Below are 20,022 nucleotides of genomic sequence, written 5' to 3' on the forward strand. Positions count from 1 at the left end.
CCCTTTAAATATGCAACATTTTTCAGTATAAAAATGCAAGTCCTGATGTTTTTTGTGTTTTTCCTCATACAGATTCTCCATTGTTGAAGCGCAAAAGGATCCCTGTAATGCTTGTAACTGTGTGCAGTGTCATCATAACTGTTTTGCTGTCCATTTGAAAAACAGTCATTCCATTATGTCCCCCAGTCATGAAGGAATATTGATTAAAAATATGTAATGCTGAAAAAAAGAAATGTCAGTTTGGTCAGCCATTATTTAGGCTCAATATTTACTGCAGTTTGAAGATAATAGTTCATATTTTATGCATTGGAAAAAAATATTTAGTGCAACTTTTTTAGCAGTTGGATTACATTGAATTCAATGTTAAATGTTCCATATTATAAACTGGGGTTGGAAAATAAGGAATATTATTTTAACTTTCTTGCTGTTAACAAAATGACAAAACAACAACAACAAAGGTTTACCTGCTGATGTGCATACTGCTCTGTACGCGTCTGTCCTGTATGTAGGTTTAGAATATTAACCCGTTTCAACATTTGCAGGTAATTTGTCAGAAACATCAAGAGAAGTTAAAGTTTATTGACGGTGGATCCAAAACAAAAGTTAATCTATGAACAAGTTAACCTGACATTTATTCAGCATGAGAAAATGTAACTTTGTTGCCAAACCACTCAACTTGAGCTGAGCCTCTGAAATACTCCTTTCCATGTCCTTCCCGGTCACTTTAAATGAATATCTTGACATCATCCCAGCCTCCTGTCTTTTTTATCAGTGCCACCGTCTCCAAACCATACATCATATCTGTCCTTCTGTCACAAATCACTGCTGATGCTCGTCTCCACCCACTCACCCAGTTCTGCTACTTCATTGTTACACCTGCTTCTGTCGTGTTCCTGGGTCTGTTGACCCAGCGTTTTGAGTTTTAGTTTATTTGGATGTTATGTTTAAGTTCTGTAGGGTAGCTAAGTTCATTTGTTTATTAGTTTCTCTTTGTGTTTTCTACCCCTGTATTTAAGTTTCCCTCTCCCTGTTTCATGCTGCGTGTCTTATGTTGTCAAGTTTATATTGTCTTGTCCGCGTCTCATGTTTCCTGTTTTATTTTGAAGGTCTGTGTCCTATGTCAGTGTAGTCAGCTTTGCTTCCTTTGTCTTGTTATGTCTAGTTATGACTAGTGTCAGCTGTTTCCCCATGTGTTTCCACTTCCCCTAATTACCCTTGTGTGTATTTAGTCTGTGTTTCTGTTCATTCTTTGTTAGGTTGTCTGTTGTTCACGCCTTGTTCGCCATGCCATGGTTCATGTTGTTTGTTTAGTTCTCCCAGTTTAGGTTAATCTTAGTTTTATTTCAGTTTGCCTTGCCCTTTGTTTGTACCTTTTTTACCAGCCTCATTAAACAGCTCGCTTTTTGTTAATTCAAGTTTTGTTCCACGTTCTATTTTGTCTGCATTTTGGGTCCTCTGCGTCACTCCATACAGTCTGCCTCTGCCAGACCATGACAGCTTCCCTCTTATCGATGCGTATACCCTCTCTCGCTTCAACTGACCTTTATTCCTTGTTTCTCCAGCGCATACCTACACCTCTGTAGGACTCCACATCACATAAGCTAATTCTCTACATTTAAAGCTACTTTTAAAATCCCTACTACCACCTCTATACACCAACCTTTCCTTCTCTCTCACTGCCTCCAAGCACCCGCCACCCCACTCCTCCTCCTTTGGTTTTGTCCAACAGTAGCATAGAGTTTACACAAAATACCTTCACTGACAACCCTCCACATTTATCTGAGCCTGGGACCGGCAGTAGAAGTGCACTGGCTTGTTGTCATCTGTAACGGTTGTACAAAAACAGTTGAGATATTTCAGAGCTCAACAAAAAACACTAAGAAAAACCTGCTGTTAAATGTTAAATTTCTTATAATTTACTGAACAATTAAAAAAGACAGACTTGTTCAAATGATCTGTATTAAATGTCTTTTATTGCACTTGTGGTTAATATAATTAACACGGCACTTTAACAGTTCATCACACGTGAGATCTGTCTTTGGATTGAATTATATTTTTGAAAATACTGTCAATAATTGTTAGTCCAAGAAGCCATGTTTTCTGAAGACTCAGCTAAGTAAACAAAGGCTATATTGGCACTTCCAGGTGATATAACATTGATAACTTGTGGTATATACTAAGTGTAAGTTCTTCCAAATAACAATACAAATAAAAAATACCCAGTGTCTTATTAATGTTCGGCAAAAGACCAGGTGAAAGTGATGTTACTGTGTCGCATTAGAACAGAACAAACAACTTTAAGGTGCTGGAATTATAAAAATAATGTCGGCATTGGTCGATCCTCTTCTTAATTCTCATAGCTGTGTAAGAATATGAGTCTAAAAACAAAACTCACCCTCCAGAGGTTTCTCTAAGTGTTCATACCACCTTTATGCTGGGTGGCCCACAGGTTTCTGTAAAATTTCTGCCAAACTGATGACTCCAGTGTTTCACTCCGCTGCCTTTCATTTATTTTTAAACTTTGAAATGTAAAAGCAGTTTTACTTTATACTCGTCTGTAATCTCGTCACAGTTTGAGATATTTATTTGAAAGCGGTTTTTGCAGAGTTCAGCATTCTCAGCGGGAGTACGGCTTCCACCCATTCATTCGGGGTAGCCATCATGCGCTCCCACAGCGCCACCTCATAAGGACTCGAGTCCATCCAGTCCACCACTGCTCCGTAACTTCTGCCTACAGAGAGAGAGAGAGACAAAAAAAGCACCAAAAAAAAAAAAAAAAATCATCTTTCCAGCATGAAACTGTTAAATTTCTTAGAATAATTAGCTCTTATCTACATCATATAAAGCCTTTGTTTTCTTTCTACACACTTTGATCTAGAAACACTACTCACATTATGTCATTCTGTTTTTGAAAATTACATTCTGCACACTTTTATGTTTCGCAGACTATAAAGGCTGTGCATGCAACCAGCCAACAAGAATGATCAAAGCATTGAAGATTAAAGACATTTCACATATATATATACTAAAATGAGCAAGTCTTACTGCTTTCACTCATAATGTAAACATCAAAGCTCCAATAACTTCACAACAGCTGGAAACTTTGTCTATCCCATCTAACAGAGGTTGTCTTCATGATGTCTACACGACTGAAAGCACCGAGCTGATACCATGTGTCGCCAATACAATATTTGCATTTGCAGTGCTTGAACAGGTGTACCTAATGAAGCGGCCGCTGAGTGTATCTCATCAGGTTGCGTATTTTCATAAGTACTTCTTCCATCAGTAGCCTACCTGTTCCAGTCCCCAGCCTCAGGCCCCCCAGCAGGTTGCTTGCGAGCCTGTCTCGGTCCCACACAGTGAGCTCCACGCATGCCTCTGTTAGATCAGCCTCTCTGATGCCATCATACACCATCGTGTGGTTAAACACCGGATCCACCGTCCTCCGCAGCACACGCGTCTTCTGGCGACTTTTCCTGCTCGTGTCTGGCAGGACGAAGCTTCAAATGAGCGGGCAGAAGAAAACATGTCGTGACTAATACAGAAGAACCCCTTAAATAACTAACTTGAGATGAATCAGCTGTGCATACCACTTTACATATGGGTCGATGGTAGCCCTGATTAGAGGCAGGTTCTTGCATTCTTTCACCCAAATGTGAATCTCTCCAGTGCTGCAACTGTCTTTAGCTACACCTTTAAAGAAAATGACATTACATTTTTATGACTCTGGTATTTCTACACAAGTATAAGACTGAACTTAAAAACTAAAACATACTGCAGTAAGGGAGGTTAATACATAACATTTTATTACTGGATTTAAATGATGCTTTTCTTTCCTGCTTTTATTTAACTGGTAATCTAGGTTGATTCTTGCACACACTTTGTACAGTGATAGTCAGCTATAGTGCTGTGAAAAAGTATTTACTGTGCACGATTTCTTTGGTTTGTTACATATTTGTCATATTTGTTAAACGTTTCAGATCAAACACATTTTAAATATTAGACAAATATAACCCAAGGAAATACAAAATGCAGTTTTTACTCCTCTGCTGCAAAAGGCTGATGGGATATTGTCATCACCCTTCTGGGCGAGTTTACCAACCTACCTGGCAAAGTAATTACACCCCTAAATCTAATAACTAGTTCTGGCACCCGTGTCAGCAAGAACTGCAATCGAGCGTTTGTGATAACTGGTAATAAGCCTTTCATATCACTGTGGAGGAATTCAGGCTCGTTCGTCTTTGCAGAATTGTTTTAAGCAAGCCACAGTTGAAGGTTTTAAAGCATGAAAAGGCTTTTAAGGTCACACCAATCAGATTTAAGTCCAAACTTTGGCTAGGTCACTCAAAACAAAGAGTTCCTTAAGAACTCCACCTTTATACTCATACATGATTAGAAGTTCAAAATAATTCTTATTTATCGTTCACATTACATGGTTTGTTTGTTTTTAGATGGGCAGGTGTCAACTTTCATCATTTTAAGAAAAAACAGAAGCACTGTGAAAAATATCTCCATCCAGATTAAAAACATCAAGCATTTGGTGATGTAGAAATCTTGGCCAATCAGAAGCCAAGCGGAAGGCTTGAGTTTTACATTTGACTCAAGAGTGAGGTTCAACTTCTCCTAAACATCAGGGGAAACACTGACATCCATATTCTATTCATGCAACTGCAGATATTAAAATCTTGCCTTTAATAATAATAATAATGGATTGGATTTATATAGCGCTTTTCAAGGCACCCAAAGCGCTTTACAATACCACTATTCATTCACTCTCACATTCATACACTGGTGGAGGCAAGCTACAGTTGTAGCCACAGCTGCCCTGGGGCAGACTGACAGAAGCGAGGCTGCCATATCGCGCCATCGGCCCCTCTGGCCAACACCAGTAGGCAAGTAGGGTAAAGTGTCTTGCCCAAAGACACAACGACCAGGACAGAGAGCCCAGGGATTGAACCGGCGACCTTCCGGTTACAGATGCGATTCCCAACCCCCTGAGCCACAGTCGCCCCTTTGTCTGCCACTGCAGGAAATCGCCTCATATAAAACAAATGAGGCGTGTGTTGTGCAGTCTGATGTCAGAAAAGGAAAAAAGGCACATGCCTTTGACGTTATAGGACAAAATCTGTTTCCTCGCACAGAAGGAAATGCAGAGTATGAAAATCTTCAGCCAAAAAAAGTTTTTCAAAAGTCAAAATGCAAAGAAAAATACCCATGTATGTGAGGACAGGGTGTTACACAAGTCTTTTTTAACACGTCTCCCTTTAACCCGACTTTCTTCTGATTGGCTCTATGTCAGAATAACAGAAGCTTTGACAAACAGGTGAGAGAGGCTGCTGTGCTACTGTAAACAATACTGCTAATCTAATATAAAAAACAGAGGAGGATTACTTGCAGACCTTCGCTGTGGATGATCTGTGGCAGGAAACGTATGGCTAGTTTCATCTCTCCTCGGTCATTTGATGGCGCTAGCGTGGGCGTCGTCTAAGACACGGGAGACATTACATAAACACCCAAAAACTTCATCATGTGACAGCTGATATAACCAACTCAAACAAGACTCTGGAAAATAAATGAGCGGACGGACCACATTCTCCAGATAAACCGGCGTTTATGCGATGAGAAAACAATGTCGCAGATAAAGAAGCCTTTGTGTGTGTTTATCTTTTTTTCTTACCCTGGCTTTCAGGGCTAAGTAGTTCATCTGGGTGTGGTCAAAGTCCCACTTAGACAGCTCCACGTCTACCTCGCCCAGGAAACTGTTCTTGCCAAACGTGTCATGATGCCAAACAGAAAGAATGAGTGTCTGGGTCCTGAGATACTCCATGCGAACTCGATACTGGGAGGATAGGAAAGAGCAGGGCGCTTTTATTTGCTGTCAGGCAAGATTTACGGTGTGGGAATATTTGTGTGTTGGTAAAATATCCACATATTCTTACTCTGAGGATCTCGTTAAAAGTCGGGTTTAACGTCTTCTTTTTTACCGATGTTTTCCTCTTTCCGAGATTAGCTTTATCGGGCGCCAGGTAGCTCTTGACATACCTTAAAAGGAAAGAAAACAAATCTTACAGAATATATGGAGGAAGTAGTCACAGTTAGTGGCCAAAAATGGGCTAAAATGAATAATAACTTTTGTGTGATATGGTGACAGAATATAGTAGAAATGGATAAATACAATAAGTTAAGAAAAAAAAAAAACTTTCTTATACTTCAAGTTTCTAGTGAAAGCTGAGGAAACATCATGAACCACATGTACTGTTGTTCTGACCTTGCCACTTTGCTATATTGCAGGTAAATGCTAGTGCTATAGTGGCTACAGCCATCTCTTATATACAGTCAATACTCTGTATATGCCCCTCTTTATTATTTTACAGTGACTTAAAAGAAACCTGGAGTCCTTTTTTGGTGGGGACAGGTGAAAACATGATGCAGGAATATCACGTTTCCTTTCATTGGTTTATAATCTAGTATGGAAGTAGCACTCACGGATCTGAGCGGCCCCTTTTCGGGTCTACAGCAGCCAAGTCTCGGCACTCGGCCACAAAAATATGAAACTCTCTGAGCCGCTGGACGTAGTTGATGGAGAACTGGATGCTTCCCTGGACCTCCACATTCGCAAAGTCTGCACTGTACATGGTCATCACACTTCCACTTAGCTGAAAGCATACGCAAACATGAAGATAAACATTGTTTATTATAAAACAAAGCAGAAGACGGTCTGATGCATGCATGTTTGAGCTTTTGGTTATTGAGTTTTATTGTGCAGCAGGTACAGACGGAGAAGGAATGTGTGAGGTACAAACAGTGACCGGAGTTCTTGTTAGTGCACTTTTCTATACTTTGACCTGATCAGTGCTACAAACCTTAGCGCTGGAAAGTTGCTGTGAACTGCACTAAGGTGTGGGGAGGATTCAAATTTCTTTTAGAGCTATCAGTTTTCTCCTTTAAAATCATCTCTATGGATAAGCTTTAAAAAAAGCCCTACTTGACAAACCTCATATCTCACTCAGCATTTCAGTATTTGTTGCTCCAGGGCTCACTGGAGCTTCCTAAGGCCTGAGAAGTGGTAAAATCACAACAAAATTTAAATTTACGCTTGATTAAAAGTGTTCACTAATGAAGATTTGGCTGAAGACCAACTTTGTTTAGCTAATGCACATCTGCTCACGTCTGGTTAGCCTCCCACTGTTCAGCTGAGGTGCAGTGCACAGATGCTTGGCAGCTTTGGGATCTTTCTGATTCTGGCTGTCATCCCGACATGGGGGCAGTGGTGGTAGAAACATTTATTTATGTCAGTATCAATACAACTGGAGATATTCTACTTCACATAATATTCAAAGTATAAGAAAACTGATGATTAATGCTCATATTAAACAAAGTTTACAAAAGAATGAGGTCAGTGTATCACTGTAGGCCACGACATGTTGGCGGCTGTGCCAGCAATAGCATGAATGCTAAGTGGAATGCAGCCTTCAGTACACCTGTATTGTTAATTTAAAGCTTTTGTTGTGGAAAAAGGTTTCTCTAGTTCAGCTTAAAGCCAAGAAGCAGCGCAGTTAAAGTGAGAGATAAGTGAATGGGAAAAATGCGCATGCAAAGCGATGCATTCTGCTGTGTATAAACATACAGAAGACACAGACGGCCTGCCAGAAGAGATGGTGAGGTTAGACATTGAGCTGCCCATTATTAGTCTTTCTCGGGGGTAACTGTCCTCGCAGGTGGAGTCAGTGGTTTCGCCAGGATCCTACAACACAGACAGCAAACAAAGCTCTGTGCTCGAAGATGCAGTGCAGGCTTTTTTCTACAGGACTAAAAGATGCAAGAAGTCATTTTACCTCCTTCTGTAAGAATGAAGGAACTGATTTGCTCATCTTCTTCAGGTGGTCTGGATCCGAAAATAAGGCCGAGGAGGGTGATGCGATAACAGAAGCTAGAGCGTGGTTAGTTGGGAAGCAGAAGATTAAAATACTGATTAAATTTCCGCTATGATCGCAAGAAAATGTATATCCTCCGGAGACCCAGCCTAATTATGCATGTCCTCTGTAGTAGACACAAAAATCAGAGAAAAAGTTAAACTGAGAGATTAACTTTTTTCCCTTGGTTCTCAGAAGGATAAAATAAGATAAGTATTTGTCTTATCATGTCTCGCATAAAGTTCCTAATGTTGTAAATCTGCTCAACATTTGGCAATAAAATCCTTTCTGAAAGGAAAAAGGCAGTTTCTACCATCGTTAACGCGCCTGAGGTCAGAAGTTGAGTCCTGTCTTCTTTCTTGTCCTTGGAGAAACAGAATTACAGTCATCTCAAATTGTGTCTACAAATGGAAGATTCGGGCTTTAGCATTGAGAACATGCTCACGTGGTGATAATGATGCGGTGATATCCTCCATACTTTTAGCCAGATTTTTGGGCCGTGCTTCTGCTCGCCGCAGTGCTTTCCTTACAGGATTTTGGTCACAGTCATCATTTTCACCTGCAATCAGCGGAAAACGCTCTGATTAACTGATTAATGGTCTTGAAAGCTGAGAAAGCACCATGAAGCAAATTAAGGGCACTGATTAATGGCTGTCGTCTGGATCCTGGATGCGTGGAGGAAACTTTTAGACTTGACAAAAGGTATAAATAAGGTTTATCTATTCTTATTTGAATGATAAATAGTCTGAAATATTTTTAAACTGTTCTAGGAAAAAAAACCCAGAAGCATGTGAAAAATGGCAATCACAGTATCCCACTACAGTGTTTTTCGGTTAACGGCATTGCAATGCAAAGACAAGAGGCTAATCTGCTAATCTTTGACAGCTGATTATGAAACAGCTTTTGATCAGCTGATTATTGCAGCTCCATTTACTTTGAATCCACAAATGAAAATCGAAGTATTTGAAGTTTGAGGTTTACAATGAGGTAATAATGAAAATACAGAAGAAAAGAAATTAACCTTTAAACAATTCAAGGTTTGAGGTTTGAAGAATACTATATAGCACTATAAAACTACTGTTGGTGAAATGTTGTTTTGTTTTTGCTTTTTAATTAAGTTACCCAGCCCACAAATTAAACACAGACAGCTGACTGCAGGTACACAGTCTGTTTACTGAGATTTGCTGTTGCCAACACAGATAACCCGACACGGACACAATGTCAAGGACACAGCTGGATCCAAGCCATGATGACAAACTGTATCGGAGTGTACACACAGGAGTACGACCTACACAAAACAGCTGTTGAAAAAAATTAGATTGATATTTGCGATGAATGGGAGGGATGCTCGTTTATTTATTTTCTGGTTTATTTTATGCAAACTAATTCATTTCAATTTCTTTAAATGTTTCCAGCAACCCACTGGTACTATTTGCAGATGTCACCCATAGGTTGCTACGGATCACCTGACGCGAGGATAATCCATCTTCAAACAATCCCGGGCCACCTTGGATTTACTGTAATTTACATGAGCACACCTGGTCTGCGATGCGTCTCTCTGAAGCAGGGACTGCTGGTTGTATTCTACTTATAGACAGTCTCTGTCTGGGCTATTCAAATGACCCATTTCAAAAGGTAACGATATCACAAGGTCATAGCAGTTGCAGTGCACTGTTCAACCACTATTTTCTCAAGCATAACTGTAGCTGAAGGAAAGAAAAAAAAACACTTTATGACGACATGTATTTTAGAGAGAAGTTCTTGTTTTGAGTTGCAGTAGAAAGTAAAAACATCAGATTGAAAACTGGTGCTTACGATTTGAACTGTTTCTCGAGTTGGACCAGGTTTCTGACGTGCTGCTCACAGAGGACTCCTGGCCAGTGTCTGAGCTGCTGTAGTTTGCCCACAGGGGGCGTTGACTCATCTTGTTGACCTTCCTGCTGTATCGCTCCTCAGAGCTAACCGGTGTGCTGGCCCTCACCGGCCCAGTCAGATCCAGTTCATACCCAGATTTGCCCTCTGACCCCTCGTCCTTCACGGCCGGAGCGAGTGAGGTGTGGACGCTGGTCTTATCCGTCATCCCCAGGTAGTGCCGGTAGTCTCTAGGAACAAAGGCGCGTGCTCGTGGAGTCAGAGCCTCCGTTTCCTCTGATCGTCTCGGCACTATAGCTTTCTCAGGGTTCTGCCTTTGCTTTCTGCTCTGAGAGTGAACAGGGCTGACATCCATTTTCAGTTTGCTTTGATCTTTTTCATCGGGAATGCTCAAAGCGAACATGCTGGTGGCGCGGCGCATAGAATTACCCCGACTGCTCGAACAACCAAAGCTGTCTTTTCTGCTCTTAGGAATACGACTCTCTTTTCCTGAGCTGTTTTGTGGTTTTGAAGTTTTCTCCTCTCTGCTGGAATCTTTTGAGCTCTTTCTGGACAATCTTTGTTGGCCTGACTCAGTTGAGTTATAATTAGGTGGGTTGTTTTTGCCATCACCCAGTGCTCTGGACCCAGAGCCCGTCTGTCTGTCATGTGGCGACTTTGATCGATTCAGAGGAGGTGGAGATGATTTCATCACGGCTGGTCTTGTTTTCTCGACAGCAGAGGATAGTCTGTAAATCTCTGGATCAACAACCTTTACGTCCTGAGACGACAGCTGAGCACTTATTCCCTCTTTCCTTTTGGGGCTTTTGGGTTTGTCAAAGGAAAATGATCCCTTGGAGTCTGATGTGGCCTCATCCCAGAACTCGCGTAGAGTGTTAAACTGGGCCCGGCTTGTGCCGAGGCTCGGAGACAGCTTGTCTATTCTCTGATTCAGCGGCATAATAGAAAAATTTTGATGATTTTTGTCATAGTTTTCATCGTCACTGCCTGACTCATTGCCAATTGACCTCAGGTCATATTCTGATTTTGTGAATCTTTTATTCAGTTTCGCCTGATTTGCTCCACGAGCCACCTTACCATCTCCGAAAGCTCTAGGTTTGCCGGTATAAAACATGGGCTTGTTCCTCTCCTGCTCCCAGAAGGATTTGAGCTGCTTTATTCGCTCTGCAGTGCTTTCTTGGTTTTGCAACGCCTGCCTATTTAGATGAGGACTGTTAGTCCTGTCTTTATTGGATGAGTCCTCTTTTCTTTTTGGAGACATGCTCGAATGAATGCTTTTATCCTCACCTGAACCTCTTTGAATTTGTGCTTTTGTGGTGATCTGCACATCATTCCCAGGTTGCTTATAGTCCATGTACACATTGTTTCTGGTTAAACAGAGCTTCTCAGAATCCAGGCTGGCCCTTGTTAGAAGGTCTGTATCCAGCTGAGACACGGGGAGACTTTTTGAGAGCTCTTCTGGCAGCAGGACTTCTCTTGGTTCAGAAAAGCTGTCAGGTTTGATTAAAAAGATGCTCTCAGACTCTGGACTGATGCCCGTCCTTGCCGGTGCTCTTGTTGTGCAAAAAACCTCAGCATCTGAACCTCTTCTCTCACTGGACAGCAACATCAAATAATCTGACTTGTATGTTGAATCATCATTACCCTCTTGGGGCAAATTAATCACCAGATTGTCTGCTTGCTGGTGGTTATTTAAATGAACACTCTCTCCTACATCTGTAGTGATTAGCAGCTGCTGCTCTCTTTCATCACTTGGATTTGAAGCGTATTTATCATAAATCTCATTCCCGCTGTATATTCCAGGAACCAACGCCATATCAGACCTTTTCTCTGTCGTCAGCTGAGCAGATTTTTGACCTTTGTCGCCAGACGAGACCGACTTCCCAATGAGTATTTTAGGGCCTGTATTGCTTTTCTCCCAGAACGACTTCAGATGAGATATTTTAGGTGGTTGGCTTTCATCGGCATCGTCTTTCACATCTTGTGAATGCATTCTCTCTCTGGTACCCGTCTTCACCTCCTCTTGTGATTCAATCACTTCCTTGCTGCCTCTTCTGTCAGCGGCTCTAAGCTCTTTGTCATTGTTGATCTGTCTTTGTAAATGATTCCTCTTTGTTTCAAGCGTTTCCTTTTTCCTGTCACTTATCATATCCACAGCATCTTTCGACAATAAATCCTCAGCTCTTAATCTACTAACTTCCACATGTTTGTCAGGGCTCTTTGTAACCACTGGATCGTCTGAATTTAGCCAATCGCTGCTGTCCGTGCTGCGGCTGAACCACTCCAGCACCTTTGCAATGGATTCCTCATCCTCACCAGTGGGACTGGTGGCCTGAGTGGATAGCTTAAACACATTTGCATGATTTGACCTCTGGGTTTGCTGATGAGACTTATCAACGAAGTTGAGATCATAGGATACAGGGAGATCTGGATCTAAAAAGCAACGTGGGGAAATAGAATTAGATACTTGGCTCTACTTCAATAAGCGGCGGGATTACAACATCAATTTAATGAATAAATAAAACAGTATTAGTGTACAAGGTGTGACCAAAGAGCGCTACAACCCACTGAGGAAAAAGCATTTCTGACTTCAATTTCAGCTCTCTGCCCTTCAAGGTCTTCTCCTTGTTCACCTCTGGACTTATTCCAGCACTCCTGTGTTTTTAAAGTCACTCTACAGAAGTCAAGTTCTAATCACTTGTCACTGTGATGCTTGCTGGATCTCCTGAAGTTTTGACACATTAAGTTAAGTTTAAAGGCCCCCAAAGGTTCTGACCTTCAAATTTCTCATCTTTAAGTTGGTGGGAGCCGAATTTGTCTCTTTCTTTTATCTGTTATAAGCCGGTGCAATGTTCTCCTTCAGCTGCCCTGGTACATTACAGGAGAGTTCAACATTGACTCACTAAATTCACAGCACACAGTAGAGAAAATGTGAAAAACAAAGCAAAACACTGACTCTCTCTCAGATAAGCTCCTAATTTGATGTGTCGCCTTCAAGTTTAGACTCTCCTTCACCGGTGATGATCGCCGGCATGAATGTCGGGTTACCTTAAACCTGAATTTGAGGTTAAATTTCTGGTGAAATCACAGATGTGTGAGTGCATGAGGAGTGCTTGCGTACTGTAGGAGTGCTGGAAGCTTGCAGAGGCGGAAAATAAGATGACCCTGAAGGGGAAATGGACCTCATATAGCAGTATAACTTTGCGGTGTTGCTATATTGATGGCAGTGTGATTTCATATTTAGTCTAAAGTAAAACATTTTAACAACATTTTAAGAGGGTGATAAAACTTGCTGACCTTAGCAAACCCTCGATTTTTCATTCAGGCGATCGCCCCTTTTAATTGTGTCTTATATTTGTTTTATTGCCCAATACATTCAGATAATCTTATTTTCCTAATTATGGTTTAGAGCTCATTCTTGAATCTTAGTACTTAAATATTCAAATGGTGAATATTGTGTTTATTATACTTGCTACAAATCAGTATGTTAGATAGTCGTCCCCAGTGGAGTTAAATTGGATTTGCTGGAATTACGATATATTATCTTCTGTTAAATTTTTGGACATTGGCTGAAGTGGGGAAAAAAAAAGATTAATCGTCTGTCTGTAGCAGACAAACAGAGGAAAATACCAGAATGGAAGATACACTCGGGGTCACAAGATAAATAAAAGATGAAGAATGAAAAAACAATATTTCCCCCCAAAAAATGTCAGTTTTTCAGACTTTTCTCTGATTTTATTCATTTTTTTTTTAAACTTTCACCTCTTTTCATCTCCTCCAATCCTTGAAAGAGGAATACATGCCTGAAAGCCCTGCCCTGTCGTACCTTGTTACTGAACTTACCCACAATGTTTTGGGGCAAACTCAGCTCCTCCTGCCTCATCGCTGGCCCCACACGGCTGTTGTTTTCTTTGTCCTGAATGTTGGTGGTAGGCAGCGTGACAAAATTCAAAGGTGGAAGCTCTCTTTGAGGTTGGTCATCTCGTTCTTCACTCCTCTGCGATGGTCCCGTCTCAGTGGACGCATCACTTCTTGTGTATCTGGACACTCTGAAAATATACAGGTTGTGAGTTACAGTGGAAGGATGCAAACGTTTAATTACAGGTTCCCAGTATAAGTTTCCCACTGACCTGTCTCTTGTTATAGAAGCTGGGTTTCTCTGTCTTTCCAGACTTGAATTGGAGGAAACCTGAGAGTTGTCACACAGTGACTGCAAGGAGTTTTCATCTGCAGATGTGGATGACCGGGCTACCTGATTAGACACTGCACTTCTTTGAGGCATTTCATCTTGGCTCTTCAGGCCAGACTGATTAGAGCTCCCGCTGGATCCCCGCTGCAGCCTCCGTCGTGGTGTAGGAATAATCCCCGCTGACCCCGGCTGAGCATCCAACCCCAGGCCGTTGCTTTCAGACGGACTGAGAGGACGTCTGGAGAGAAAGGTCCTCTTCTTTGGCACTGGCCTAAAACCTACAGAGGAGCCCTCTGATGTCTGATTGGCCTCACCTGCTGGGTGATTCTTCAGTGGAGAGACGGGCTCTGAGGACAGAAAAGATAAGAGGCTCACTGCGGGATACCCTCAGATAGCCCCGCAAAGATCTGTATGTTCAAATTTCAGTTCAGACCTGTCTCCAGTGACTCCTGGTCTCGACTGGCTGACAGGTAATGATTATTTTCAGGAGGCTCAACAACAACAAGGGAAGCACGGTTAAAAGGGTTATGCCTCGGCTTGAAGACAGAAAAGAATGAAATGCGCTGTTAACTCTACAACAGGAAAAAAGAAATGGAAAGAAGAAAGTCCAGCCTGTTTTTCAACACGTACCATTCTCGGGGAACGAATCCCTGAACTTTGATTCTCTTTTTCTGCATCACTGGGAAAAAAGAATAAAAAAAAAAAAAAATGGGTGTATTTTTAATCTAATATGTAAACAACACCGTGCATGACTGGGACTCGCGACAGTAAAGAGTAATGACATTAAAGAAGCAAAAGATGTCTGCCCATCCAAACCACCCAAACATCAAAGGAGCAAACATATGAGACAACACTTGCGACATGTCTATGTTGTGGCTGAATTAAATTAATCTAATGCAATTCATTTAAATGCGTTTAAATCTCATGTGATGTAACGAAGCAATGGGAAATAAATGCACTGCAAACCAACACTGTCAGAGTGCAAATACCTGAGAGGGGCTAAGTCAAATATTGACTGCACTATAACAGAAGTGTGCTGAATGTGTGGCACAAAGTGACTTCACTACACAGTCAACTGTGTGACTAATCCAGTCTTATATTAACAAAAGGTCTTACAATAAAAAACAATCTTCTCATTCAAATTAGAACCACAGGATAGGACGATCCTGACATTTTTTTTTTGCATAACTTAATTTCAAACATAACAACAACATCTCGTAATGTCCCAATCGGAGTAATTGCTCTGAGAGTTTTATCGAGTTAAACACTTTGCCCAGAAGGTACAGTAGCCGCTGCCTGGCTATAAAACAGATGTATTCCTTGTCAGCACCACCTATGTTTACACAGGCTGAGTCACAAGACTCCGAGTACATATTCACACTGACAGGGTGATGAGAGAGATAAACAGAGCTGGTTCAGCCTCAAGTGATAATATCAGTGTCTGGTAGCGTTACATGTGAACGCATCCTTCGCGGTCTGTTTCTCGAGTCACAGTGAAGCTGGTACTGGTATCAGATCGATATTAGCACGGCAGGATCAATACTTGTAATTTTTTTATATACAGTTTGTTTTGGACATCATTGAATAGACCTCAAACATGAGAAATGCCTGAACCTTTTTGTGTTGACATAATAACATTTGCAGTATTGCACAGCACTATAGGAAACAACTGCTTACCTAATCTGCTGTGGCTGCTCTGCTTCCAGCTGTCTGGCAGGTTTCAGTGGAGGAACAATGTCTGAAGCTCGACTGCTCGCGACCTTGGGTCTGTCAAGTCTAAGAGAACCATCTGCAGGAGAGAGAGGTTTGGAAAAGTCTGTGAATAACAACACTGTCCAGGTTGATGAAGCAGAATAATTCTGATTTTCACCACACGTTGAGAGGGAATTCTTTCCTGGCCTCATTTCTGACCTCAGCACTCTGTATGTATTTACCTCCGAAAGGCTAAAACATTTAAATCCAGCAGATCAGTAAAATCTGTACTTGCCTCTGTTGTGATAACAGGGTGCTGTGGTCAAAAAGAGGAAAAGTTTTTTTCCCCTGAGCACGAAATGTGCATTTAAAACTCTTAGCGAACAGTGCAGAATGAGCAGACCTAAACTAGCCGCTTTTCCTTGTTTCATGGAAGCCAGAATGATTTCCGAGCCGTGGATCTTGTCCCTGTGTCTGCGTGACTTGGCCTCGTAAAACCACTCTCCTGTCAGGTACTTCAGTTTAGCGTCAGACTGGGAGGTATTGTTTACTATGTCCTCCAGTTTCCTGTTAGGATATAATAAAAAGAATAAAATAGACATACACAAAAGAGAAATGAAGTGAAAACGCTCAAGTGGAGAGGTTTTTTCTGTATAATTTCTAGTTCTTTTATGCAGTGTGTTAATCCTAGCTGAGTGGCACGTCTTGCTGAATGGCTACAGACACAAAAAAAGAGCAAAAGCGAGACAATGCTCGCTTTCGGTTGCACTGAATGAAAAATCTGACACCATTTTAATTCACTTTGAGCAGGACTAACCTGCAAATATGGGGTGAAATACAAAGCCAAGAGCGCAGAAAGGACAGACAAACTCCCAAAAATCTTTTAAAGGTGTTCACAATGCAATCAACATAACACAAATTCTCTTTTGTGTTTTTAATCGTGTGAAGCATTTTTCAGATTTAAGCTTAAGCTAATGATAAGCTTCTGATTTTACTGTGCAGGAATTCGGAAAACATTTCCATCAACTTTAAATTGAATCAAAGAGGGAACAAAAAAATTCCTCCGCCTTGAGCTGACTGCTCCAACTCATCTTTCCTCCTTCACAGAGGAACTCGGTGGTCATGTGAAAAAAGGGTAGCACATTATTACAGACTGTTGGCTTAATCCTTTTACACTAGACTGGCCGAGACACAGTGAGCATTCAGCCCCCCGCTGATGGAAAAAGTCAGGCCGGCCAATTGCATTAAGGCCACAACAAAAAGCACGCTGTTTGATGGCATTCTCGATTTTTGAAAATGAAATCAAAACAGGGTACACAGCATCGGGGATTTTTGATAGTTTGCACGCATGGTTGCAATTTGAAAGACGAAGTGTGCACTTTTGTTTCAGGACATGGGAGAGGCCAGAGAAGATGTGAGCTTCTTGTTTGTCTTCACACACCCTGAATATGCACAGTGAGGAAGTTCTGACCCCGCCCGAAGGTGCTAAGACGACAGGGAAACAGCAGATGTCAATTGTTTTAAAAGTCCTAAAAAGATATGACCAAATTAAACTTCTTTTCCCCATCACGTTCGACACTCTTGATGCATCTCCCATCACTGAGGCCTTTAAGGGTTTCTATTCCTGTCCATCAGACCAGCATGATCCTCTCCCACGTGTGGACTTGGCTGTAATCTAATTGCTCATCTCACATTGAGGTTTCTCAGCTACGGAGGCAGCGTCTGTGTCCAGCCAAGCTGTTACTGTGTTATTGGATTATGAGCAGACAAATATTATTTTGACGATCCGACAAAGGCCTCTTCTCACAGAACGGGTGACAGAGGGACTTGGGAGTTCTTATTAAATCAATAAAATGACATTAGCTCAACAACATGACATTAACTTAAGAGTCAGCCCAAAATGTCTCAGCGCATGTCAAGAACAGAGCCAAGCAGCGACACGCGAGTAAACAGTGGCTTAAAGGACGCCCAAAAATATGACTTCATATCGTCATACGTGACTGAGACTCAAATTTCAACCTGACTCTCTCCTCCTCTGCCTTCTTCAGTTCAGCATCCCTCTTCAGCACCGTCATGATCATCGCCTGCTCCTCCTCCGTCAGGTGGCTCAGGTCTATCATGGTTCCTTCTCCTGCTTTTCTCAGCGGACAGGTGTGGAAATGGTTGCTGGTTCTGTCAAAGTATACAGCAGTTAATTCAGATCCTGTAAAGTTCTCAAAGTTTAGAGCTGTACCCTTAACTCTTTACCCCTTGAAGGACTACCAGCAGTGACACCTAGAAGCTCTTCTCTGATCTAAGTGGTTTCTTTAATATTTCAGGTCTGCTTATAGAACAAAATGACTGGGTTTGCATTAGAAGTTAATGAGGGTGGTCACTGTCTATGCAGCTACCCCTCTATACAGCAGGCTTCTCATTAAGAGTGACGTGGAGCCCATTTTTTCCAATTTAAACCAGAAGCCGGTCCAGTATTTAAAGCAATGAAAATAATTCCATTAGAGGAGTTATTGTTAAAGCTGTAGCTCCTATATTTTCTACTTTACCCAAGTATATAGCTGCCTTAAGCTGCTTTAAACTTCTAGTGCACTGCTATGGTTCTATCATGTGACTGATGGAGGTTTAACAAGGTTTACACAGAAGGTTAAACCTACAAAACCATCAATATTAAAGATCAAATCAGGGGCTCCTGTTATTTTTTGGCTTGTATGTAGTTTCATAGTCACATCTTATAGAAGCTCACACAGTGAATTTCTGGATATTGAATATGGGAACTTTTTTGAAGAAGGAGGTCAGGTTGGAAAGTAAGCAGCTCCTTAACCACGGGAACAGCTGCTTACACACTGATGCTATTGATATAAGCAAGTCATATATATTAATGAGCCACAGGCACGTATTTACTGTTACTCTAATAAGTACCCAAATTATGTTTAGAGTAATAAGGGTGCCTGAGAAAAAAAATATTCTATCAGTGGTGCTAAACTTTAGCTGGTGTGCTCTTTTTTTATATAAAAAAGTTTATCAAGCGAAAGAGATGCTGATACTTTAACACTAAACTTTGACATCTGGACAGTAACGCGAGGAATCGTCTGGTCTTTGTGCAGCTGATGATTCCTTCAGAGATAACCAGCAACAGGGCGGACGCAAAAGTTTTCTTTGGCTGAGCAAACTTAAGCACATGAACGTTTCATAGAGTAAAAAATGGTTTTAAATGAAGCACACCTGAGAAGTCTCATGTTAACCTATTAACGTGAGTGGCAGAGGTTTACCTTAAATCTCCAGAGAGTGTCACTTCCTTTCTTTCCACTTCAAACTCAACAAGTGTAAAACATCGTTTGTTTGTGTTTTATATTTGCCTACCTTACAGGACACCTGAGGACTTCTCACAGCCCGCTTCTGTCTTTCCCATCTTCATGTTTTACAAAAAAAGAGAATCACACGGGAAATAAAGTTTTTACCTCCTCCACAGGTCTCCTGCTGCTGGATGCGCCGGATCTCCGGACATGCGCGTGGGAGGGGGCGGACTCAGAGCGCGTGCATGGGGAGGATCTGATGAGCATGAGCTGCAGTTTTTAATTTGACTTTCAGTAACTATATAAATATTTATTTTTATTTAGTGAATGTCTGGGTGTTTCATGTCAAATTCAAGCTTTAATTTTAACTGATCTAACACTTAAATATAAATGAATTATGCAGTCAGTGGTGTAATGCCAGGTAGTGTCCAGCAGGTGTCTCCAGTTTACACACGTTGACATCATCGGTCTGTTTGACAAAAGGGTGTGAGCATCCTCACGGGCAGGCGAGGCTCTAGGACAGCCCAAACCTCAAATACAAGCTTACAGCAAGGCACTGTTTTCCCTTCCGCCTGCACTCTGAATGCTGTGAAATTATTTGGAGTAAGCAGACCATAAATATTCCCACGGTGACCCTGATGTGGTTTCAGGGCACAGCCACAGTTTCAACACCTGAGTCCTTCCTGGTTTCATGTTTTCAGCTTAGGAAGAGCACAAATAAAAACGGTTGGAAAGTGAACTGTGACATAAGCTGCACAAAAATCCTGTTATAGGTTTTATATTTGAATAGCTCATGAATTGTGCTGATTTTATTTAGGTCTAATACATTTTAGACTCTGACTTCTCTAGTCAGCAAATTAAACCTTAGTCTACGGAATATTTTTCCCTTTATCATTTAACCGTCTTGTGACCCCTACAGCAAAAAACAAAACAACTGTCCTGAACCAAAGACCTTAAAAATCTTTGGCAACTGGTTAGTAACCATGTGACTATGTTGTCTACTAAAGCAGGATGTCATCTGCTGGATAAGATCCTTCAGGTGAGTCTCTGATCTTAAAGATAAAGTAGA

At 41.4% G+C, this 20,022-nt stretch overlaps 1 protein-coding gene across 5 annotated transcripts; it reads right to left on the bottom strand.

The window, feature by feature from the left end:
• Positions 1-1,954: 1,954 nt before the first annotated feature.
• sytl2b (synaptotagmin-like 2b) lies at positions 1,955-19,216 on the bottom strand. 5 transcript variants are annotated; one of them, XM_026192381.1, is made up of 20 exons: positions 19,119-19,215; positions 17,686-17,838; positions 16,070-16,233; positions 15,652-15,763; positions 14,605-14,653; positions 14,408-14,510; positions 13,916-14,321; positions 13,629-13,834; positions 9,729-12,218; positions 8,359-8,472; positions 8,227-8,277; positions 7,836-7,930; positions 7,628-7,744; positions 6,487-6,656; positions 5,940-6,042; positions 5,678-5,839; positions 5,400-5,484; positions 3,591-3,693; positions 3,295-3,500; positions 1,955-2,731 (listed from the first exon to the last, which is right to left on the bottom strand). In XM_026192381.1, the coding sequence occupies exons 1-20, from the start codon at positions 19,163-19,165 to the stop codon at positions 2,583-2,585; spliced, it is 5,085 nt and encodes a 1,694-aa protein (XP_026048166.1). In that variant the 5' UTR covers positions 19,166-19,215; the 3' UTR covers positions 1,955-2,582. The 5 variants fall into 5 exon arrangements, with proteins under 5 accessions (XP_026048166.1, XP_026048168.1, XP_026048167.1 ...); XM_026192383.1 differs by having other exon boundaries at positions 19,021-19,174; XM_026192382.1 differs by lacking the exon at positions 8,227-8,277 and having other exon boundaries at positions 19,119-19,216.
• Positions 19,217-20,022: the final 806 nt, after the last annotated feature.

The sequence above is a fragment of the Astatotilapia calliptera genome, chromosome 14, assembly GCF_900246225.1.
Source record: "Astatotilapia calliptera chromosome 14, fAstCal1.2, whole genome shotgun sequence".
Taxonomy (NCBI): Eukaryota; Metazoa; Chordata; class Actinopteri; order Cichliformes; family Cichlidae; genus Astatotilapia; species Astatotilapia calliptera.